The sequence below is a fragment of the Dermacentor variabilis genome, chromosome 4 (genome assembly GCF_050947875.1).
Source record: "Dermacentor variabilis isolate Ectoservices chromosome 4, ASM5094787v1, whole genome shotgun sequence".
In the NCBI taxonomy this organism is placed as follows: Eukaryota; Metazoa; Arthropoda; class Arachnida; order Ixodida; family Ixodidae; genus Dermacentor; species Dermacentor variabilis.
Window position 1 is genome coordinate 127093580 of NC_134571.1, and position 25909 is coordinate 127119488.

General features: G+C 47.4%; 1 protein-coding gene across 2 annotated transcripts in view; it reads right to left on the minus strand.

Annotated features, from left to right (window-relative positions):
* LOC142579737 (uncharacterized) overlaps nucleotides 1-20621 on the minus strand; it is a 38002-nt gene extending 17381 nt beyond the window's left edge. Inside the window, exons 1-4 of one of the 2 annotated variants that reach the window (XM_075690251.1) lie at nucleotides 19560-20621; nucleotides 12011-12132; nucleotides 3876-3985; nucleotides 128-268 (exon numbers count right to left, since the gene is read on the minus strand). In XM_075690251.1, coding sequence (XP_075546366.1) covers nucleotides 128-268; nucleotides 3876-3985; nucleotides 12011-12132; nucleotides 19560-19963 — 777 coding nt within the window. In that variant the 5' untranslated portion in view covers nucleotides 19964-20621. Of the gene's footprint in view, nucleotides 1-127; nucleotides 269-3875; nucleotides 3986-6126; nucleotides 6343-12010; nucleotides 12133-19559 lie in introns of those variants that run through there. The other variant, XM_075690252.1, reaches the window with a different exon arrangement.
* Nucleotides 20622-25909: the final 5288 nt, after the last annotated feature.

The window sequence follows — 25909 nt, forward strand, 5'->3', positions numbered from 1 at the left end:
ATACTCTCACTCCCAAGTCTCTATTTTCCTTTTTGGCGCAACGATGTATTCCTTCGATCCCAGCCAACTCGCCCAGCAACAAGCTCTACTCGACGTCCGCCGGGAACAAGGAGAAGGGACGACCGACCTCGCTGCTGAGCGACACGACGAGGAAGGCGGTGCCCCGCAGCGGGAACCGCACCGCCGAGTTGCCCGACGGCCACTGGTCGTCGCGGAGCTCCAGCAGCCGCAGCGTGGGCTCGTACTCGCCGCCGACCTTCAGCGTCGTCTGTCTCGGCGAGGGGAGAAAGGGGGGGAGGGAGAGAGAGAGAGGAGGGAATTTCAGGTAAATGCGCACTGCGAGAAAAAGAAAAGTAATTTCACGAGTTTGTTGTTTTTTCTCGTGTAGGCACTCCGCGCAACTCTCTCATGAAGTGTGCGTCCAAAACCCCGATTTACCAACGTTCCTTTGCTTATGTTTCGGATACCATTTCACTCGCGGTAAGGTCACCGTACTATTGTCCTTATGAAAGCGGAAACAAGCGAGTGCGCGTTCCCTTTCGTAATGCTTAAATGTGGCGTGGCGCGAAGCCGCGGCGAGAGGAGGAGGAGGAGGCTGTACAAAGAGGGAAACTGCGGTACATGTCTCACGCTGGTGGACCGCGAAAACAAAACGAGAGAGCGGTGCTCTTCCTTCTGCCGCCGTCCCTTCTTCGACGTTTCCCGAATTCTTTCTGCGATGGATTGAATCCCTTAATTGGAACAAGCATGGCTCGACGGCCTGGTTATCTGAAAGGAATGCAGGAGACAATTTAAAAAAGAAAATGAAAAATGAAGACGGAGTCACAATTGGTGGTAGGCGCCGGTGGCGCTTGCGAAGGTCCGTGGCGACATATACAGCAGTATGTCCTCGGCGCGAACCGCACTTGGAGGTGAAATCTAATCCCTGAAGCATTCATCCGGGGTGAGAAACGGGCTGTAGAGCTGTTGCAGGCCGACGCAATCCCACAATAGTTCGTGAACATTCACACGGCGAGAGTCAGTCTTGCTTCCGAGAATCCAGACAAGCACCCTCCTTACTCCTCACTTGTTGAACCATTTCCACAAGGGTGGCACACCATCACCCGTAAGTTGGTTCTGTTCCATGTGCACATGTCGCGCTGATCTAAACCGCCTTTGTTGGGAGTGCCCCCTCTACATCCCACCAAGGCTTCGTGCCCTGGCCACCATACCGCGGGGACCCTGGCCTTCTCTCCGGACTCGGGCTTGCCCGGATACCACCTCTTCGGACCATGCCATCGAGCTCTGGCGAGCACTGCTGTTGTTCCTCCAGGACCCGGCGGCACCACCCATCGGCGATCGGCTCCGCGACAGCCACAAGCGTCATGCGGCCCCCACTTAGCTGCCTCCAGAACGTTCATTAGTAAAACGGAGGCAGCCTTACCCTTCCCTTTTTGCAATAACACCCCTCCTCTTTCCACCGCAGCGTCTTCGGCGCATTTTAATGTGGAATAAACGTGGTTTCATTCATTCATTCGGGGGCTGGCGCTTGTGCTGCATGTCACGCAAATCGGCGGTAAGATATCGATCTCGTCATCAATGTAGTTTTAGTCGGGCGGCCCTGTGCTCCTCTGCTTCGGATGTTCATCCTTCATTTGGCGAGTGGAAGCTGCGGCACGAGCGCCCGTTTACGAGCACTTGCGCGCATGCATCGGGGTTACCCCAGTTGCAGGGGTGCAGGATTCACAGGACGTGCGTCCAAATCAAACTTCGAATGAAAAAAAAAAGGGGGGGGGGGGCTTTCTTTCACGGACGTGCGTGAAGAAAAATTATGGTTAAAATAAAAGCGCTCAGGACGGAGATGAAAGCCGAAGAAGGAAAGGTGTTCTCTCCGTTTGTTTTCGCATCTCACCGAGGCGTGCTCCCTATCATAAAGATGATGAGAGTCCCATGCCACGGTGCAGTGACGGCGTATGAACAAACACTGCAAATTCTGTGAGTCGTGAATTTCTAGCTCCTCCTCCTTTGACGAACTTGTGCCAAGAGAGAGAGAGAGAGAGAGAGAGAGAGAGAGAGAGAAAGTAACACTCAAACCACGACTATGGCATGCGGCGAGCACAGTCGTCGGTCGTCGCATCTATACTCGCAAATGCATCGGCTGTTTATCCGTGGCTCATTACACATACCAGAGTGCTGGCGCTGACGCTCGCGTGCATCCGATAACGTGCGTACAACACTATATTCTCAATAATTCTCAACTATATTCTCACATTATTGCGCCAACGTTCAAGAAATTTCGGACAGCGGTGCGTCTCGCGCCGAGCGATGACTTCATAAGTGATAATTCGCTGAAAGCGAAAGCCGGCAAAAATTAAAACAATGGCGTGTAGAAATACCTCCTCAACCACTGGAGGCCTGCAGTCATTTGTTCCCAAAACCACAAGGAGCTGGAACGTCATAACTAATACAAGTGAACCTATCTTTTTCTTTCTTTAAAGAACGCACGTCAATATGGAGTGGTTTTAGCGTGTCCGGATGCAAGCGGACTGGGCGGTTTACCGTATGAGCGGATGACGTATGCTGCGAGTCACGGCGGAGAGAGAGAGGAGGGGGTAGCGCGACAAAAAGAAAGCACATTTCAATATCTGGCATCATTGCAATGTTTATTCCTATATCTTTAGTTCAAATTTTCTGTTGACTATGCATAAAGACCTATTGTGCAAGGTCGCAGTCGTGTTGCGTAATGTCAACATGCTTATTTGAGTGCGCGCTCCTGAGCGCAAGACTAAGAAGGGTGGCTTTCCGAATGTCAGCACACCCAGTGAGTTCAGGTGAAGTGTTCGGACCACACATGCGAAAGCACGCGCATATGAGGCTGTGGCCCACTGCCTCCGGCGTCGCACTTCTCTGAAGCTTCTAACGGTTTCTCGAATAGCAATTCCTTTACGTTGATTCATTCCTCGTGCACTGACGCGTTCAAGATAGGCACCACATTTGTGAAGTGATGTACAGCACACTGGAGAGGTCAACGATACTACAGTACTATACTACACAGTACTACATACTGCTACTACTACTACTTTAAGTTAAACTAGCATACTATTGATTTGTAATGCCCTGTTTGCTTCGTATCTAAACTACTGTCATTAGGACTGGGGACGTGCTACTACAGAATCGAACCTCTCGCAGCTATTAGTAGTGCAAAAAAAGATTTTTGAGAACGATTGAGAATGTGCCAATTCTGCATCTTACTACCCAGCTCTTTAAGCAGTTTAGAATAATTACACAAGACACATACGAGTACAAATTGTTGCGCGAATATCGCCTGAATTATGACCGTCATAATTCTCTCTTCATGGGGCTAGTAAATCTTCATCGGGAAGAAGTATCACATAACACAAGAACAACAGAAAGATCGATTGTTCCGTATTGTCGCACTGGTTTATGGTCAGCAAATGCTTCACAACAAGCTTCCGCGTTTGCTAAATGACTAATAAAAAACAAATCGATGTTCGTGAAGTAAAACTATCTGACTTGTACGTGTTCTTTCTACCCTAAGATTGACCTCTAGGGGGGTCTCTGACATGTATTTAACTATAATCTTAAATGCCACCATTACAATGCGTACGTTGTAGCGAAGAGTTGTGGTGATGTATGATGCACATGTGAAGTGGTGCATGCTAACGCATTACGCCCTGTATATACGCCAGTAACTAGTGATGCGTTTAATTTGATGGTTTCCTCAAAGCGTACGACAATGTAAACAAAATGCTTGTGCCTCTGCTGCTGCCTTTGCCAGTATGGGGTCGAAGGACTCCCTCAAGCCATTCTTGAATGGCTTTTCTCTTCGCCCTGATTGTGACAATCAATCAATCAATCAATCAATCAATCCTCACGCCGCTTTCTTGCAGTCCGCCATTGGCGATGGAGTTCAGATTGAAGTAGAGCACGCTCCCCATCCACTGCATGCCAGACAGGTTGTTGGGCCTCGGCGTGAAGTAGGGCTCTGCAACACAGTTGGGACACGTTCGCATTCAATGTAACAAGTTACTGAAACGCAACTACCGAATTAATGGGCGGAAAGGGCCCAGTACCACACCGCGTACACCGTTTATTCTAGGTTTCCCATTTCTTTATGCCTTTTTATATACAAAAGGCTCGGCAAGACGCCAAGCCTTCGCTGTCAGCAGCAGCCACTCTCGCTGCGACGGGCGATGTCGAATGACAAAATGTAAGTAAGCGTCACATAATGCGCGCCCAAGCGTCAGCTAATTATGACGCATGTTCTGAGCAAGCAAGAAGATAAAGCAAAAAAGAAAGCGCACGAACCATCGCCGATGATTGTCAAGGTAAGCGAATTGCCGAACGCTTCCAGAAAACTTCACTTTATCGGTGTTCTTTAAATAATATATCATTTTGAGTGTATTTTGGCAACTTACCTTATGTACAGATTCCATTAGGCGCTTTAAAAATTGTCATTTTGGAAACGTCTTCTTCAAAAGTAACTCGCGAGGGAAAGGGTTTAGGATATGTGAACCCAATGCATGCAAGTAAGTCTAGCTGCAACAAGGAACATTAGTTGTCTCGCTTCACTGACACTCAGGCACTACAACAAGATATATTAAGGTTTCACACCCACTTACCTACAAAAGTGCGCAAAATGCATGCGTCTTTGGTATAACACGGCGCTCATAATGCACAACTAAACAAACGATAATGAACTGGTAACCTAAAGAAACCAAGGTGAACCTTCCCTAATTCCCAAGTAGGTGGCTTCACGCTCAGTTGGCTCGTGAAATAGTATGCTGTGTCATGGTTAGTGGAGCCAATGTGGTGACCGTCGTGTGCAGTGCCTTGGGGAAATGCATGCAGCAGTAGGACAATAACTGATTTTCTGTTTATGCTCACGCCACATGAACCAATTAATCGCCATGAAATTATTAATCGAAAAATTGGAGTTAGAATTGCCCCGCACAAAACATACTGGTAATAAGATCCCCGCAGGCGCTTGCCCAATGGGTGCCGCAGTGCTACAGTTGACGTGCTGACGTCAGTTGGGCGAGCCCCTCCTTGGAAAATGGAGGGAGGGCCAGGCCCCTCGGATCTCCCCTGACTTTAAGCACTGGGGGGCGGGTGTTTGCAATGGAGCAGAGTTTTACCTTCGCGTTGTTGCCCATTGGCGGCGCTGGGTTACGGAGTCGCCATCTGTCGGAAGCTCCTCACTTGCGTAGTATGAGCGATCACGCGGCGCGCTCCTCATAGGTTTCGCTTACGGCGCTCAATAAGAACACCACGCGGCAGCCCTCTTGGACATTTATGTAGGTACTCTCAAAACGAGGGAAGTTTTTGACTGTCGATATAATAATCTTGGGCAAACTCAAAGCACAGAATCGTTTACAGACGCTATACTATTTCTTTACCGAATACGTACAGCACGTGAACGCCACTGCGCGCGGTCGCCGCGATGGAGTCTCCCGAACCGGCTTCTTAGGTGAAAGGTAGGCAACCGCTGAGAGTAAACTTTGTGAAATATGTTCTTATAGAGGGCTGTCCGTAAAACGAAATGGGGCATAACATAATGGAGCCTCAATCCAGCGATCGCACGGTTTCGCAGCGACCGACTGCGCGTCTGCGTGTATGTTCGTGCACAATGTTTTGCTTTCGCTATGAGCGCGTTTTCGCACCATGCCGTGAGCTTTAAGCCGCAGCATATGAGCATTTCGCAGTACACTAGCAACCAATGTTGCGTCGACGCCGTCAGAACTGTTCAAAAATTCCGTTATAGAGACTTCTACGCCTAGCTGTGGCGACTGTGATGTGCCGAAGCGACGATTCAATCTTTTTTTTGTATTCTAAATTCTTGGACATTTCAATATTTCTCAATTTGCGTCGCACTGTATGCTTATCGGTCTTCTCAGCGTGCGATTTCCCTCTGCTTGATTTTCGTAATCCAGTGCATTAATTCATAACACAAACATGACCATATGCCGTGCCTTCCTTAATGTGTGTCTGACCGCTCCCTTTATGTTCCGGTGAACTTGCCAGTATCTAGGATCAACAAGTTCATAGACCAAACTTTCATGACATTAGCCGGGCAGCGGGCGCAGGCGCGGGCGAGCGTCTCAGTGCGCGTTTTCTGCTACTCACCGAACACCGCGCAGTCCCGGTGCTGTAGCAGAAATCTTCCTCGCGTCTGTGCTTGCTGCATACCCGAGTTGTAGCCGATGGCTGTCTGCCGGTTCTAAGTTTCACCAGCCAAGCTTCACGCAGCTCCTTGCCCTGCGGCTACGTGTGAATAAGGCTGACACCGGGCTCCGTTGCGTGCGTCCGGCACTGCGGCACCGAGCAGTAGCCTACCATGCTGCACGCCTCCAAAGGCAGCCACTACATATTATAGCACTTTCATATGTAGTCAAGCAGACACCCAAGGCGGTAAAGCCTCACCACTTAATCAGAACCGCGGCGTAGGTGGGACTTAAACTTCCGTTTTCAACTCGCTTCGGCGCTTCCGAAGCAGCCGACGCGGCCGCTGTGTCCACATGATCCCTCATGCCCCGCCACGCCGACAGTGGCGCTAGCTTTTCCAGTGGTCGAGCTCGCCGCCAATACTGCCCATTTTCACAAACTTCGAGATAGCCCTGGCTGTTTTTGCAAATGAAATTAGCAAAAATATTTATTTTGGCGTTGAAAATATCATATCTACAACTCCTAAGTTTGTGAGGACTACGTTCGCAACGAAGGTTTAGCAACTTACGGGGTTTCTTTTATTTTTCTTTAGTACCATACAACAATCTTAAAAATCGCCTGTGGCATATAGCTGTATTATAGCAGTATATAGAAGTTTTCCTATTGCAATAGCAATTACACGGTCACTCCGGGCGGATTTCCGCCATCGTCGTTACCGTCACCGTGACGGTATTTGTAAAGTCCAAGCGCGATAGGAACGCTGTCGCGCGCAGTACGCTGTAGTTGCGAAGGAAAACATGCGAGGGTGAGCCGAGAACGATGGTGGCTTGGTGCGGCGGCGGCTTCTAGCGCGAGCTAGTTAGGAAGGCGGGGAGATGTGTGAACGCGCTATAGGAAGTGGGTGGAGGGGGGGGGGGGTTGAGGAAGGGTGCAGGGTAGGGCGTCTCCGGTTCTACTGCGGCCGCGGCTGCGCATTGCGTGGCCGCGCGCCGTCCCATCCTACAGGTAATCTGCGGTGGGTTCGAAGGCTGGCCAACCCGAGATAGCTGATGGCTTCGTGCGCGCTGTGTTCCCGCGCACCTATAGTTCGCGTTGACGCGAGAGGCAGCGCGAAGGGGAATTCGCTCGCCGCTGCTGCCGCACTTCTTCACGCCAGCCTTCTTACAGCGAGTGCCCGCGGTCACCGTGTGAGATGTGTTCGTGTCTGCCTGTGCGCGTGACGCCACGCTTCTTAATTTAGGTTGTAAGCGAATGTTTACGGCAGTTCATACAGCTGATAAAGCTACTCTAAACTTACCGCGTATATAGCTGTCCAATAATTTGCTATCGCAATCAATGCTTCGAGTTTCGGGCGAAACTGCTACATTTCTTTGAAATTCTTACACGGCGGTCCCATTGCGGTAGCGTGCGCGTCAGAACGAAACTAGGTAGAACACAAAACGAAGATAGGGATGTGAGGACTATGGAGTGCATTTGCCATTATCCGTGTCATTTCTTCCCATTCTGAACAATCGAAAATAAAGCGTTTTGTTCTATATACTGGGGAAAAAAATACGGCGGTGAAAGGGTTAAAAATGTAATTAGTCACTGTTTTTTGTAAATCACTCGATTACGCTTTTTGATATATCGGGCAAGCAATGTCCGCCTCTTCGCGTAATCCAGATGAACGACTAGAATTATGTTATCTGCCACCAGTGAATATTTCTGTAGAATCTAAAAACAAAGACGATTGGCATAATTACTGTTCGCCAACGAAAGCCAGCCGCAACTCGCTTGCGCGGGCATCGCCACCTTTATATCGACAGCGAAAGTTATATTAAATTGTGGGGTTTTGCGTGCCAACGACGCAGCACGATTATGAGGCACGCCGCAGTGGGGGGGACTACGGATAAAGCTATTCGCTGACCGTACGGACTTGAATGACATAACCGCTCTCATCGCAACGACGCGGCGAGTTATACGTAACCTCCGGTACTCGAAGAATTACAAGATGCTGATGTATTGCATCGCGTCGATGCCATTCACCAGGAAACGTATTTGAAGCAAACAGCGACGTGCGCGGTAGCAGAAAACCACCACTTTCTACGTGGCTCCATGCCTGTGACCGCAGACGCCACTAAATGTTACCATGTACCAAACAACCTCGAATAGTCCGGCAACCACGTGGGCCCATTTCTACCCAAAAGGCACCGTGCACAAGGCCCAGGAGAGCGGGAGGGGCGGTGTCAGAGGAAGTAGTCTTATCGAGGCTAGTGGAATCACGTGATGTTCCCTCCTAGTCATGGAGGAACGAAAAAGTGAGGAGGGAGCATACCGAAACGCGACTGGAGCCAAACCTGGTGGCTCAACATGTGATGACACGTCAAAGTGCGTGGTTGGTTTTAGTGTTCCCGGTCTGCAGGCAGAGCCACGGCAGGGCAAGCGCGCATCGAATAAACTACTGACATGGCTACTGGGAACCAAACGTCTCAGCAAATCTTAATTCTTGCTCAGTGATATCGACGCAAGAGGTCACGTGCTGGGCCACCACTGTGGCTTGACGGGAGCGTTCGCACGCTAAAGCTGCCTGCGTGACGTAATGCTCCCTCCTATATTTTACCTTCCTCCATGCTCCAAGTATTTCTTTTCCTCCATACTTCAAACGGCTTCCTGACTTCGTAAACTCAGTTTCATCAAAGTACTGTGTAACAAATAATTAAACAAATATTATTAAAACAGTGACGGCAGTATTCGAACACAGGACCTCTAGTGTTGAAACCATTATGCCACGGACGCATGCATCGACAAGCGGCATAGAACGCCCCTATGAATTTCTCGCGGGCAAGTCAGCGCGTTGAGACGCTGGGCCCGTTTCGATTTGGCCACCTTGACAGGCTGAACCGCAACGATTAAGGCTATGAAATGCGAAGCATTTTTTGGCGAACATTTGCCACTTTCACAGTATATCTGGCCGCCTACGTCTTGGTGCTCTCATGGTCGTTTCGTTAACTTGGCATGTATCAAATTTGGCATAGTATGACAAGAGTGTATGACGAAAATAAATGATAGGTCATGACATGAATTTCATGACATCCGTGTCATGTAGGTCATGAAATAGGCGCCTACGTCTCGGTGCTATCATGGTCGTTACGTTAACTTGGTGGGCTCCCCGCACACTGCCTTCGCATAGCATCTAATCCTATAGAGCGCGGGATCTGCCGGCTTTTTTTCTTCTTTTTTTTACTCACACTTCGAGAAGGCTCCTGTAAACGAGTGTAGTGCCGGGCAGAGCTTATGTCGTCGTGTGCTGCACTTGGCTCGGTGGGCTGTAGCCAGTCAGAGCAGACAGCGCGTCGTCTTCTGTATCAGCAGACGAAAAGCGCCCGACTTGTAACAAAGTAACCTTCTTTGTTTGCGCATCGTTTGCGCGTCGTGCAATCAAAGAAGGTTACTTTGATGTACTTTCCGAGAAACAGTTTTCAAACAAGGCGCTTGAGGCAATAGGCAAACATTTTAAAGTGACTAGTAAGGAACCGGTAAAGAATAAGAAGGAAGCCGTTTCATTATTGAGAGGCATGGGGCTTCTAAGTTTGGCAAATGGTGTTAAGGATGCAGAGCGCTCTTTGCTTGAAATTTTCTTCTCGGCAAAAACACATAAGCCCAGCTTTCCTTTTCGAGCAATAGTCTCTGAACGCCAAACTTGGCAATTAGCGGTGCCATCTTACCTCAATAAGCATTTGTCAGCGCTTTCCGTGGCTGACCCGTTTGTTGTGCCTAACTCGGAGGCAGTTGTAAAGTTTCTCTTGAAGGAGAACCCGGCTTCGTGATTTGGTTTTAGCATAGATGTGGTCGATTTATTCTATTCTCTTCCCCATAATCAACTTCTGCAATGTGTTCAGAATTGCATCTCAGACCAAAACGATGAGTGCACATTCCAAAATAATTGTGGCATTTCGAGTGGGTCTTTCATGGAACTTTTATCCTTTTATTTAGAGAATACCTATGTAATGTGGGAAGATAAAGTTTTCAAGCAAAAGTCGGGGGTGTGTATTGGTGCCAAAATTGCCCCAATACTTAGCAACATTTTTCTAAGTTATGTTGACAGGAAAATAGAGAAGGACTTAAATGGAAGGTATATTCGAATTTTTCGATACGTGGATGATTTCCTAATTTTAGTTAGGTCTAAGGGTGCTGAATGTGTGCCTGACTTACTCGATATTTTTTCTAAGCATGGGTCTGGACTGAGCTTCACACATGAGATCCCACAGAGGAACGTCCTGCAGTTCCTAGATCTGAATTTGACCTCTTTGTCTAACCATGTATGCTGGCGATACGCTTCCAGGAGTGAAAAACCTCTTGTAAACTACGCGTCTTGTCACTCTAAGCTTGTTAAATTCGGAATTGTAACAGGATGCATTGGTATGGCTGTCAAAAAATCGTGTCCTCATCAAATGTCCAGTAGTCTGGTGGTCCAAGCCCAGAGATGCAGAGAGGCCGGTTTTCCAGATTCTGTAATTATGGCTGGTGCTAATAAGACTATAAAAGCGCTGAAATGTTCGGAACAGCCCAAAGAAAATGTTGCGGGGAAAAAGTTGTTATCATGCCTTATGAGCACGCGTTGTCACATCGTTTTAAGAGGGTAGGGGCCAAGTTTGGTGTGAGGGTCGTTTTTTCTGCTCCGATGAAGCTGAGTAAATTAGGGGCAGCAGTTCAGAGGAAGCAGGAAGGCTTTACACGGAATGCGGCATGCAAGGTAAATCATGTCAATAAGTACATCAGTTGCAAGAAGGGCGCAGTCTACCAAATTCCTTTATCTTCTGGTCAAACTTACATAGGCCAGACAGGCCGTTGCATCAATATTAGACTAATGGAGCATGCCAATTCATTGGACAAAAAAGACACTAACCTGGCAAAGCATTGCAGTATTTGTAAATGCGTACCTTTCTTTGACGATACACAATTGTTATTTTTTCATAGTGACAAGACTACCAGAGAAGTCGCTGAAGCCCCCATTCCATATCATCAGAAAATCTAATTGTTGCGTTAGTAAAACATCTTTAATCTTATCAGCGAAAGAAATGGCATTGCTGCATAAAGGGTAGATTGCAAGGCAGGTACATCGCGTGCGTATGTTGGCTGTCCGGAGTTTGTATCTGATCATCGATGTATGACAGGGCGCATGCGTGTCCAGTTTTGTAGGTTTAAATTGACTTCTTATTTCAAATAAATCAGTTGTAAGTTCAGCGCCGTGTTTGTCTCCTCTTTCTGGTCCTGTCGTCTAGCGCTGTTTGAATTTTATTGTTAACAAACATGTCTAAATTGTGTTTCGACAAGTCCTTTGACATCTGCGTTAGAGTAAAAGCGCATGGACCGCTCACAAAGAGGACCTCATTAGCGGTCTTTAGAGGCGGCCGTGAGAAGCGTGAGAAAGGCGCAGTGCCGCGCAAGACGGACTACGGCGACGATGGCTACGAGGCGGCGCCAGAGTCGCGCGCGTCGTTAATTTGCCTTGATGCGCTCGCCTCCGCTCCGTTCGCGGGTGCGCGCGCATCGAGGCACTCAACGCGTCGTCTCTTCACCAAAGCGCTGCACGAGCGGAGGTCTGTCTGCGGCGGCCACGCGTCAGCCACGCGCTGCCTCTCGCGATCTCCCGAGGCAGTCGCGCCACACTTCGCTTCATTTGGACAGCGCCGCAAGGGAGGTTATTCGCGCCAGCCAATATTTCGCGAAATGAAAACACGTATAAAGCTGCGTTCAAGTTGAGCATTAGGAAGCATCTAATCGTCAGTGAATTTTCTTGTTGAACAGCTTGGCTAGTGTTAGCTAGGACATGCGGCATATACACTTGTCTCCCGCGAGCTCGTACCGGTGTAGCAGTAGAGAGGGACACCGTCGCCGCCCCCGCCGCCCACTTCGACGAAGTCTAGGGCCAGGAAGTAACGCCGGTTGTGGCGGAGCCCAGTCAAGCCGATGTGCAGGCAGGGGAACCTGGGAAAGGTCAATAGCGAGCCTCATTGAAGAAGGTTTGAATGACGCAACTAACGAAATAATTAGGTACTGTTCAAATAAATAAAAGGGTGATAAATTGCTTTATCGACCAACTATTTGGTTACACGTCAACGAATACTTGAACGATTCACATCCTATTCAAATTCTCGGATTTTACGTGCCGAAGCCACAACATGAATATGAGGCACGCCGTAGAGGGGGACTACGGAATAATTTAGACCTCTTGGGGTTCTTTAACGTGCACCCAATGCACGGTACACGTGTTTTTATTTTTATTTATTTATTTTTTTTTTACATTTCGCCCTCATCGAAACGCCGCCGCGGCGGCTGGATTTGATCCCGCGCCCTCGGGCTTAGCAACGCAACCCCAAAGCCACTAGCCACCACGGCGGGCGATTCACATTCTGCAAATATTAGCAGAATGTGTTCACTTGTTCGGCATAGGGCTGCCACTTGCGCGATATAAGTTGTAAAAATGGGTGACAGTGAAAAACGTCAACGATACGCTACTTTCTCTGTATGACGCTTAATTTGCATTTTGGGAGTAATTTGTGGTGTCACTTCACGTCCACTCTAGCGTACCCTTCCAAGCGTCAGTGCATGATTGTACAAGTTCTCTTTCTGCTCAGAATGAAATTAATTTGGCATAGGCGCCTGTGTTTCCTGTGTTTACGTGTCTGCTGCGTGTCACTCTGCGCCCGATATACGATGGCGTTCAAGCAACAACTCATAAAAAAGTGGCAGTCACTTATGTATTCTTATATGATTACCGTTAGACAGGATGCCAGTAAGCTATCGCAGGAGACGAAAGAGTTGATCAAGAAGGGCCAATGTATGAAAGCCTCTAACCCAGCAGCTAGAATAGAACTGGCAGAACCTTCCAAGTTAATCAACAAGCGTAAGACAGCTGACACAAGGAAGTATAATATGGATAGAATTGAACATGCTCACCGGAACGGAGGAAGCCTAAAAGCAGTGAAGAAGAAACAAGGAATAGGCAAGAATCAGATGTAGGCGTTAAGAGACAAAGCTGGCAATATCATTACTAATATGGATGAGATCGTTCAAGTGGCTGAGGAGTTCTATAGAGACTTATACAGTACCAGTGGCACCCACGTCGATAATGAAAGAGAATAGTCTAGAGGAATTTGAAATCTCACAAGTAACGCCGGAAGAAGTAAAGACAGCCTTGGGCGCTATGCAAAGGGGGAAGGCGGCTGGGGAGGATCAGGTAACAGCAGACTTGCTGAAGGATGGTGGGTAGATTGTTCTAGAGAAACTGGCCACCCTGTATACGCAATGCGTCATGACTTCGAGCGTACCGGAATCTTGGAAGAACGCTAACATAATCCTAATCCATAAGAAAGGGGATGCCAAAGACTGAAAAATGATAGACCGATCAGCTTACTGTCCGTTGCCTACAAAGTATTTAGTAAGGAAATTGCAAATAGAATCAGGAGCACCTTAGACTTCCGTCAACCAAAGGACCAGGCAGGATTCCGTAAAGGCTACTCAACAATAGATCATATTCACACTATCAATCAGGTGATAGAGAAATGTGCGGAATATAACCAACCCTTATATATAGCTTTCATTGATTACGAGAAAGCGTTTCATTCAATCGAAACCTCAGTCATGGAGGCATTGCGGAATCAGGGTGTAGACGAGCCGTATGTAAAAATACTGAAAGATATCTATAGCGGCTCCACAGCCACCGTAGCCCTCAATAAAGAAAGCAACAAAATCCCAATAAAGAAAGTTGTCAGGCAGGGAGATACGATCTCTCCAATGCTATTCGCAGCATGTTTACAGGAGGTATTCAGAGACCTTGATTGGGAAGAATTGGGGATAAGAGTTAATGGAGAATACCTTAGTTACTTGCGATTCGCTGGTGATATTGCCTTCCTTAGTAACTCAGGGGACCAACTGCAATGCATGCTCACTGACCTGGAGAGGCAAAGCAGAAGGGTGGGTCTAAAAATTATTCTGCGGAAAACTAAAGTAATGTTTAACAGTCTCGGAAGAGAACAGCAGCTTACAATAGGTAACGAGGCACTGGAAGTGGTAAGGGAATACATCTACTTAGGACAGGTAGTGACTGCGGATCCGGATCATGAGACTGAAATAATCAGAAGAATAAGAATGGGCTGGGGTGCGTTTGGCAGGCGTTCTCAGATCATGAACAGCAGGTTGCCATTATACCTCAAGAGAAAAGTGTATAATCCCCCCCCCCCCCGAATGTCTGCATGCTTTTGTTTTACTTCGCACTCCTGCAAGAGAAATTTACTTCCGTTTCGTCTGCTTGTTCCCACGTCGTGCAGTCACGCGCGCAGACATTGAAATTATGCCAGTTTCTACTGTCCTCCAGCGCGGGGACATGCTCTGCGATCCGCTTGTTTCTGCCTCAGCATTAGTGTAGCACTGACCTATAACGCTAGTCAGGTGTCCTCGTGCATAGCGCGCAAAATCGTGCGCTGCGCGAAAAGAGAAAACAGCTCGGAGAAGAAAAAAATGAAGGCGGGGCCCGTGACGTATGCGTCACGCGATCCTCGAGGTCTGGTATGGGAGAATGCAGGGGAAGGAATTTCGCTTGCGGAGGCTAGACGGGGCAAGAGGGAGTGTCTCGCTTGGCAGTGGAGTTCGCTTCCTGAAATCACGGGTTCGCGGCACTGGAATATTTCTGTTAGTAATGAGCCGATCTGAAAAAATTTTGCGGCAGAATGCCCCCTAGAGGTCACTTAACAATTCCAGCGTATAATGAAAATTTCTATGGGGCCTAGTGAGGGGCCCTTCAATAAACAGCGCTTCGTAACGTGCTACTTAGGGACAAACCTGCTAAACTTAAGAATACTGGGACGTGAACATCGTTTTATCTTAATTGTGATAAGAGCTATCCATTATTTAAGAAGTATTCGATTCGCTTCCAGCACTATGCGATTCGTATTCGATTCGATCTCGAAAATGGCTATTCGCACGCCTTACAATCGCACATGGAATTCAGCGCAACCTTTCGATGGGTTGACAACTCCGGCTATATAGGACGCCTGTTAGGGAGTTTTCGCCTCGTCAACGTTTTGCAGTTACGGAATATCGGAACACAAGACGTCGACCGGAACAGTGATGATGATGGTTAGGAACGTAAACCCCTTGGAAACGGGGCGGTGGCGTGTGCCACCACACTAGTCTGCTATTTAAGTGTTTGTTATTTTAATGTCAAATGTTTCTAAGTATATGGAGCTCGTACCGCCATCTTGTGACGCTTTCTTCATCCACGAGTAGAAACGCTTTTGTGATGCGTCATGGTACTCACAGAACAAAGGAAAAAAACAAAATTTTGCTATCGACGATAACAAAGATGTTCACAGCAGCGTATGATAGCCGCGGATTATTTTTTTTTTCATCAATCCCGAACGGTGGTTGAGGGGCCCCTTTAACAAGCGCTCGAAAGAGCTATATATTGGAGGAAGGTTTAGACCAGCGAGTCATGTATGCGGGCAACGCTTTAAAATACGTGTAGTTTAATTACTGCCAAATGAAATTTTTATTGAAACTTTTAAGCATGAATTGGTTTTAGCTCCCGTTGTCAACGCGGTTGTCAGACGGGAAGAGGACTTGGAACCCGGAGGTGCCGTGTCCCAGAGCTTTCATGTACTCATCAACCCAGAATCGTTCGGTACACTGACTCCGGCGCTCCCCTCTACCCGGGCTGACTGGGCGGGGGGCTTTGGTTCGGACCAACGGTCCTTGCCGGACAACGGGGCTGCTGTGGTGCAGCCCGGTGTCCTTCAAGTGACATTGAGTCATAAGCCAGAGCCGTGTTGCGCCCCAAATCGGCAGTGTGCATTCTTTGAGTGCTTCAGCCGAGGCAGCCCTCTTCATCGGCGCCCGCCGACCTGACCGTGACGGCTGGAAGCGACAGCCTCCGCCGCCATCCGTGGAAGCAGTAACGATCGTGAAGAGTAATCTCCTGATCCTGACGGGATGACCGTCACGGAGAGCAAGGAATCCAGTCGAAGACTTTCGTGGAAGGAGCGCGAACGACATCTGTTTCCAGATTGCCTCGTCCTTGCTTCGAAGGCTGAATATCAGAAGCGGAGTTCTGTAAACTCTACGATCCTTCTGATTGGTCGTAGCTAGGTCATCGAATTTCATTGTGTATGGAAAAAGGAAAGAACGTTTTAAAAAAGCGGACCTTTGGTGCAGCGAGAAGTGTGCTGAGGCGTCGTGATGTCTGCAGACATATGTGAGCTCTGACTAGCATCTGACGACTTGTTTAAATATGTAAATAATGTAAAATAACCCCCTTATGTATCATTCTCATTCGCGGACGTACTCATCCATGTGGAACGGATTCCTTGCCTAAACGCTACCCCGCGTCTCAACAGCCGTTATCCGGGCACTCAATCGAGAACATCCGGGCAACCAGTCGAAACGTAAAGGGACCCTCACCAAGTCCCACAGCGAATTTTTGTTATACGGTGGAAGTTGTTATGCGTCCTCTAGGGAGCGTTCTGCCGCAAAATTTTTTTCAAATCGGCTCATTAATAGTCGAGATAGAAATATGTCAGTGCCGTGAAGCCATGATTTCAACAGGCGGGCTCCACTGCCAAGCAAGACGCTCTCTCGACTCGCCCCGTTTAGCTTACGCAAGCGAAGTAAAACTCTTGCTTGGGCTAGTTGGTTCATGCTTGAAGTAAAGGCAAGGCGCAGAAGACCAGGACTCAAGAAGAACGACAGGACACAAACGACAGGACCGATCCTGTCGTTTGTGTTCTTCTTGAGTCCTGGTCCTCTGCGCCTTGCCTTCACTACTTACGCAAGCGAAATTCCTTCCCTGCGTTCTCCCATACCGGACCTCGAGGATCATGTGACGCACACGTCACAGGCACCGCCTTCATTTTTTTGCTCTTCGCTTTTTTTTTTCGGCGCTACGCACTTCCGCCGACGGCGTCGCGCGCGAGCTGCTGTCTCGTTCGCGCAGCGCACGATTTTGTGCGCTGTACACAAGGAAGCATGACCCGCGGTATAATTCGATGCTACACGAATACTGAGGCAGAACAAGCGGATCGCAGAGCGAGATCACGCGCTGGAACACGGTAGAAAATGGCATAGTTTCGGTACCTGCGCACGCGAGCGCACGACCGTGGGAACTAAAGCCCCTCCATACACGTTTCCGCCGACCAGAAAGCGGCGGTGGCGCGTGGATGGAGGGGGCTTCAGTGGGAACAAGCAGACGAAGCGAAAGTACATCTCTCTTGCTTCGGTGCGAAGTAAAAAAAAAAAAAAAACACGCAGACATACCGTTTGTGTGTGTCATTATTTCTCTAAACGTCAATTCGTCAATTCAAGCAACAGATCGCACAAATAACAGATGTCTTGAATTCGCGAAGCCACGTGTCACCACGAGCGAAGCGACGTCCCACTGCGGACACGATTACGTAGCCGCAGGGGGACGATTACGTGACCGTCCGGCTTGGAGCGCGGCGGCCGGGAGTGAAGAGAGAAACGGCATTCCGATTGAAATTTCAGATCTTTCCGCGGTGCGTAGCGATGTAATACTTTGCAGACACGTTTGTTATAGCGCAATTTATGCTCTGCGCTTGTCAGCTCAAAATGGCCAGGCCTGGTGAGGGGCCCCTTAAGAAAATGCACTCTCTGGCCCCCAACCCTTTCTACAGGACCGCATTATATAGGCTAGTTACTGCCCAAACAATTTACAAAAAGATTGCTTTAAAGTTCTTCCTAATGTTTGTTCACAGTATCACTCAAGTTGTCTAGTACGCTGAAGTTTTACTTATGTCCGATAGCGACGTTCAAAAGGCAGATACAGGGCATCATGCACTTCATTGCCGGCGGTCCGCGAGTTCTGCAGCGCAGGTTTTGCGTCGCCTAGCGAGATGTGGCGCCTCCTTCAAGAGCTTTTCTTCTAGCTCGGCAGTGCGCCCGTCTCCCTGGCGTCTTTCGCTGTCAGTCGTGCCGACTTCAGCCGGTTTTCTTCTCGGTGGGCAGCGTCCATATGGACCAGTGCACAGTATAGCATGGTGTAGCGTGTGCCGTTGCGAATATGCACGACACCCATATTAAGATTGTGGCTGGTATTATCGTCAACCAATCGCTTCGCCGGTTGCCATTTTATGCTTACATCTACTCTCGATTACGAGGAAGCCAGCATGTTCTTTTTTTTCACTGGGAACCTGTCCTGGGCCGGTAACTTTCGGCGAGATCACTTTCAGTGAGCCCTTACTGGTTGGTTGAGTTGCTCACATCTCCTCACATTCCTCATACGCGCTTTATGACTTCGACAACGTCACATATGGTTATAGTCAGGCAGGGAATCGGAATCGACCGTCAAGTCAAAGGAAACAAATGCGAAGTAAAAATACTGCACGTTGAATTGACACTGGGTAGAGCAGTGCATTCCTGGCACCGCTCGAAACATGCTGCAAGTATTACTATCGCCAACTATCGCTGTCACTGTTGAGTCTTTTGAATGAAACTGCGCTACTACTTTGATAACCCCGCCGAGCAGTTCACGACGCAGCCGCCGTGTTACGCTAGAGTTCTTGCACTTATCAAAAGACGCTCTTCCCATCCTCGATAAGGATAGTTAGCTGGTCGAGATGGCGTTCCATTCTTGCGGCGAGAAGAGCGACGAAGTGCTTGATACAAAGGCAAGGAAGACTATTATAACACAACGTTGTTCGTACTTGCTGCGAATTTGTTTTTTGTCGACGGATGGTTGATGTTTGCGATGTCACGCATTTAACTACTAAATCGCGTCCGTTCGTAAAATTCGGCTTGACTGCACACGCAAAGCACATTTACAACAGCAGCGCATCAAAATTGCATGCCGAGGTTTCACACAGGCTACCATTCGCCATTATGCCGGGGCCTGTTGACACGTGGTACCACGCGCTTCCTTCATAGGCGAGTCAAGCAAGGGACCATTTTAAGCCCAAAGTTGCCCTAACCACGGTACAAGGGCGTTCTTGCAATCCTCCCCCGCAGACATATGTGGGCAACACGGTCGGGAATCGAACCCTCGCCCTCAGCAACGCGTCAAAGTCAGTGCGTCACCGCGGAGGGCGAGAAGTTCAACACCATGGCATCGTAGTTGGCAACCAGTAAACGCCAAACATTAAACACGCGCGCGCATACGCACATGCACGCAAGCAAACCCGCGAGGATTTAGCTACGACAAAACCAGCAACACTTACGTACTATGCAGCAAGCCAGCATCGTTTGTTTATTCGCGCAATGCGTGTCCCAGACGTAAGAGAACGCACATACGTCGTAACAGAGAATTTAAACTAGCGAGAAAACTGACATCGACCCATTCGTTTAATTTTCCTCCTCCGAACTAAACTAATAAGCCGCATATATACGAGTGCGCGAAGAGCTCTCACCTGCCGCCATTGGCCACCATGATTCCAGTCATGTCGTCTCTCTGGTTGTCCCTTACGTTGAAACCGCGGTTGTCACCGCAACAGCAGCTGACCGGCGACCCGCGACGCGCTACCGCGATGCCTGCGACATCCGAGGCTTCGTCCGTCGAGCTGCTGCCTCCGTCATCGACGCTCCCGCTGCTCCCACATTTGCCGCCGTTGGTGACCACCTGCTCGTCTTCCTGCGGACTGAGACATCCGTCCAGCGGCGCAGCTGAAGGGACAACACTCAAGACGCTGCCGCCACCGCAGCTCTGCTTGATGCCGTGCCTTTTGAGGTCCGCGACGACGACCTCCGTGTCCTGCATCAATTCTTCGAGCATCCTGTAGCACACGGCATGCGAGTCCGCATCTGCAGCCGTCATTTGGCCCCTCTTCAACTGATTCAGGTCGCTTAATTACGGGTGATTTTTCCTGGCAGCGTCGCCGAGCCAAGGTACAGGCGTTTTCAGTCCGCTGCGACAGAGGCTGGCGGGCCGAATCAGTGCAGACGAGTCCAGAAATGCCGACTCTTGGAGTCATTCGTTCGCTGCCCATTCATGGCGAGCACCGAGAAAAGCAGAATTCGACAATGCCAGTGCCACGCTGCATGTAGAAACCCAGCGCCTGCTCGCACACCGCATTCGAGCCTTGCGGCTGTGAACGGACGGACGACTGTCTTCACGTGTGTGCGCCTCCGCCAGCGAGTAGCCGCCGCATGAACGGAACGCCCTCACCCGCTCAAAACTCGAGCACTCGCTAGGCAAGCGATCGAAAGTAGTTGCGATAATGGTAGTTCCGCTGATACCAGCGCCGGATGTAATCACACGTACAATTTGATGTCAAACACACCGTCAACATTCCTGGCGGCAGATTTGTGTGGGCAATGCGGTAAAAAGTGCCATCGACCGAGATACCGAAAGGCGCGTTTTCCTTCCAGGGGCAAGTCACGCGTTTGCGAACGTTAAACAGACGTTAACGCGGTCACCAGTTCAGTGCATGTTACTGACGTTACCGCATGATGTACGAAAACGAGTAGTCGCCGCACTGGCGACATCTGTCTAGCAGTAATTCCCACCTCAGCACAGCACGTACCACCGCTAGTAACGTTGGCACGCACAGCATACGGCTGTGATAAAAGAGAAGTATACTTACTAGTAGTTCTTGCATTATGCATCTCGTACGACAGTGGGCTCCTTCGTGCATTTACATTCACGAGTGCATCATGTATTTTTTATTTTTTTTAGCCTGGCGTGTACAGAGTTCAAATAAAGATGGCGGCGCTTGCATCTACTGTGGCGCCCTCAGAACTACTCGAGACTCACCTGTGACGTCTCCCATCTCTCCTTAGCGGTCGTGAATTTTCAAGTGCTTCACAAATTAAAACCATGTTTATGTGCTGTGACATAGACACAGGACATGCCAATTAAATTATGCATGCTAATCTTACCTGCATAGAATCAGCAGCGACAAATTTGCAATGTTTCAGAACTTATGCACCAATCTTTGTGGCACTGTCAAATCTAAATGGGAGAAAAACAAACAGAATAGGCATATAGCAACTCTATGTGTCCAAGGGACTAAATGTACATGGCTGGTTAACCATTTCATTGCAGTATGCAGACTCACACACAGAATAAAGTCGACTTCAAGCAGACTGGCGACACAGAGTTGTTGGGCAAATGCAATTTTATTCAAGATGCACAGGAGCAGGTTATGGAGTTTGAAGGGCTCTACACACTTCACTGGATTCTTTATACCCATCTAGCATTCACACAAGCCTGGTGCCCACAGACAGAAGGGCATTACATGTGGCCGCAGTGCATTTTAACAGCAGAATAAACTCTAACTGACTGTTCATGAGAAGTGCAGAGAGGAAAACTGCACAACCAGTTTTCAAAGCTCTGGAAGGAATTTATTTATTTGCCACACCCCTAAAGACCCTCGAAGGAGGGTATTACATAGGGGGGGGGGGGGGGTCTACAAGAAACAACACAAGTGTACATTCGGGTACAGCATACATAAAAGGAAAAACATTTACAAGCAATTTTTACCGCTCAACAAGGCAGTGTAGTAATCATATGTGAAATTGAACCAAAAAACAATGTACATAAAAATGTGGAGCAAGTAACAAAGCATCAAAAATATCAAGAAAACACACTTAATAAGAAAACAACTTCGTTAACAGCACGTCACAGTAGTGCAAATTATTTCTTTAAGTTTGGCTATGTCAGTTTCCATGGCTATGTATGAGAGTAAATCGTTCCAATCGATGATAGTGCATGGTATGAAGGATTGAGCGAAAGTTGATGACCGACACAAAATGCATTCCATTGGCGAGGAAAGATATCGACGGTGACTGAAAAAAACCATCACCAAGTGAGGAGTGGTGGAAAATTTTATGAAATAGTGATAAGCGAGAGTGTTTGTGACGAAGGCTCAGGGATTGCAAATTGGCATGTTTCTTTAATGATGCAACACTGGTGAATGGTGAATAATCTTAAAAAATAAATCGAGCAGCATGGTTCTGCAGGGCTTCAAGGTTAGAGGCTAGGTATACCTGATGGGGATCGCAAATTGTCGCAGCATATTCAATTTTTGGGCGAATGATTGTGATATATGCCTGTTTTCGTATGAGTGGTGGCGCTTGCTTGAGGGTTCGTTTAAGTATTCCAACAGTGCGGTTAGCAGCTGCCAGGGTTAAACTAATATGGTGCTGCCACGTTAGCTCAGACTGGAAATGAAGGCCAAGACATTTGTAGGAAGTGGAAGACTCAATCGTGCTGTTATTAATGAAGTGTTTTCAATTTGAGACTTTCGGCTGTTAAATGTCATTACCTTGGTTTTAGAGATATTAAGCGACATTAACCATTTGGAGCACCATAAGGTAATTGCATCAAGGTCAGATTGCAAGCACTGGCGATCAATATCAGAGGAAATTCTGCGGTAAATTACGACATCATCGGCAAAGAGAAGAACCCGGAATGTTATGGGGGACACCGGAAGTAATGTGGGCAAAAAAAGAATTGTAGTTAGCAGAAGTAAACTGGAGCCTGGAAGAAAAGCTTTAACCCATGCGAGGCCATTAGGATGAATGTTTAGGCATGCAAGTTTGAGTAGTAGTCTGTGGTGCGGAACGCGATCAAAAGCTTTAGAGAAATCAAGGAAAACTGCATCTACTTGTAAGCCAGTGTCAACGGATGAGCGTAGGTCATGAACAAACCCTGCAAGTTGTCTTTCACAAGAATAGCCCTTGCGGAAACCGTGCTGATACTGGTATATTATATTGTGGCTTTCTAAGTATTTGGCAATTTGGGAGTGAATGATGTGTTCCATGACCTTGCATATGGTACTTGTTAGCGAAATAGGTCTGTAGTTGCATGGTGAAGAACGGCTATTCGCCAATCATCGCGGATAGTGCCTGTCGCGAGGGACTGAAAAAAAGGGCTGTCAGAATACTACAGATGCCGTGGGGTGTATTTTTCAGCATACTGTTATATTTTTGAATTATTTCTTGAGTCCATACAGAAACTACACGAGGAAAAAAAATAAATAAGAAAAGCACAGTGAATACATTTTCCATTTTATCAATTTTTTTTTGTGAAGCCTAGACTGCAATCTTAAAGAGATGCCTACCACTCAACTCTACACTACTCTTACCATCCACCACTGATGGCCAGCTGATCCTGTTGATAATGCAGGCAGAGCATTGCTCTGACCACTAGCGATGCGTGAAAAGGAATAGAACTGGAAAAAGCAACATTACCAAACTGAGGCCTTGAATGACTTTATGTGTTCTCATGGAAGGGCACTACTGTTTTACTGAACATTCTATGTACAGGCACGTGCAATGTGAGCTGCAACACGGTCCTTTATGTCAAAGGGGCCTCATGATTGCATGGCAGTTCAGACCATACGGAAAATTACTTTAATAAATACCTGTTTGGCATGGTGTTTACTTCTCAAATTTTTCGTATGTGGTTGCCTCCATGCAGTCTTGGGGCCCCTTCGACCTTCAGCTCCGTTCTGCAGCTCATATTGCATGCAACTGTACATAGACATGTGGAGGAACTTTCATTAGGCGGGCTAAGCTCGACTTGTTTTCCTGGCGAGCCTAGGCCGAACTATTTGGAGCACTCCTGGCACCCTTGCCCACTTCCTCTTTCGTGGGCTAACCATTCGAAAACACTTCATGGACATTAAAATGAAAATCCCCATAAAATACTTTTGCTATTTATTTAATTGCTCATCACACTTCTACATTATAGAGTGTTAGCCTGTTGTGCGATGTGTATTGTCGACAGCTTATTTTAAGCGACCTGCAAGTATGCACCAGGCACTGTGATACAGACGGGTGCAAAGAAACAATATTAACGGGTTTCTCTTTTTGTACAAGAAAATGCTTAAGGTGTTCATTGTTGCACAGTCATAAATGTGTATGTTCCTTATCAGAATTTCCTTACAGTACAAACAAAGGTACTTAAAAGGTTACATCTTCCTATAAATGAAAAACAACCAAACCAAAAATTTTGTATTGCACTCTTCCAGCCAGTAGGCAATAACACCTCAGGATGCTGAGATACATTGGTAATCTGAGTAATAGTTCTATCGCTGACCAATCCTATCCTCACCTATTTAAAGCAACAGCCTGTATTGCTTTAACCAATACTGAATAAATGAAGTGTAGCTGGCAGACAGCACAATGCCCAGCTCAACAAAAGAATTGAAGGTGCTCATGCAACATGTAACCAACCCCTGTGCACTCAATTTGAGCATGAGCCTGACAAGAAATGTTTATTTACTGAATGTGCTTGGCCCCAAGACTCGGATTGTTTCAACGCAGTTAAGAAACAAAGGACATAAATAACTGGTCCACCCCTTGGTGACTTCAGGAAGGCCCATTACACCAGGCATCACCTGTATCTGGGGTCAACAATATGAAGACAATGTCCACTGTCTGAAGTGCTCAGCTCCTGTATCTGCAGCGGATGCTCGCGATATATTTTGGACATGCCTAGGGACAAAGTCCACGAAAGTGTACTTAGGGGTGTGAAGTTTAGAAGCAACGAACCTGAAGTCTATGAACAATGGCTCATGGACAATACATTTCATGTCGCTGTTGCAGTATCTGCATGAAATAGGCCTCCATGCTTATGCAACACTTTATACAGACTATATGCCGCATGGAAATCCAGGAAAATTAAAGAAAAAAATTACTTCTCCGATCATTACAGCATACAGTCAATAGCTGTCAGACCATCTCACAGAAAAGACTAGAGTGCTTTCCTGCCGTCCTTAGTTGACGCAAGGATGTCAAAAGACAGCAATACTAAGACTGCAGCATGCTTTAAAAAGGTATGAAAAAAGAAGGGAAGAAAAAAAGGCAAGAAGCACCCCAAGAAATTCTGCAAACTTCAAAACTGACTGCTCTCCACACTCAGTCTGCTTCATTCAGATGCATCAGTAGCTGATGGTGATGGTTACAGGAATTTAAAAAAAAAAAAAAAGGTCATACAGCACCAGAAAAATTTAAAGAAAACTTCATGTGAGTGCTTACTTCAGCATGAATTTTCTCTTTTTATTTGTTTCTTTTTGTCTCTCTTTGTGCTTGTGGCTATACTTACAATATTTGTTAAGGCACCTTTATATAGCGAGTAGGCTGTAATCATAGCTACAACTTTCTGCGTCCTACAGTCTCTGTGTTAATAACGGTTTGAAGGCCACTTGTCAAATCTTCTGTCGCTTTTTGCCAACACCCCTAAACATTGACGTGCTTTTTGTGCCGTGTGTTAGAATAAATGTGAGTTGTTAAACACTAAAACATGCTAAGGACAAATTGTTCAACAGTGGATGAAGACATTAAATGTTGGCTCTGGGAGGCTCCGCTTACTGCCGATCAATTAAGGTCCCCATCTTCATAGGATCCCTTAATTTAGTGTAGATTTGGTAACGAATTGGAATGCTAGTAACCTTGACACAAACTATCCTTTAGAGGCTATTTCACTGCATAAAATAAACCTCAAGACAATTATGCTAGAACTAGGCTTTATAAAAGGTATGTCCCTTAGTTAAAACAAGCACAGAATAAAAAGAAGTTGACACAAGCCACTGAAAGGCCTGTCATATCCTTTGCAGAGTCAACATTGTGAGTATACTGGGTGTCCTATCTAACATAGAGCAAGTTAAGAAAAGAAAAAGAATGAAGCCTTCTATGCAGATGAAACCAACTCTGTTGTTAGCAACTTAAAGAAGCCTCCAATATTTTTTTGTTCTTAATTAAACAATTAGTACTGATTATTTAACAACCTTTAATTATTAACTGAATAGCCACA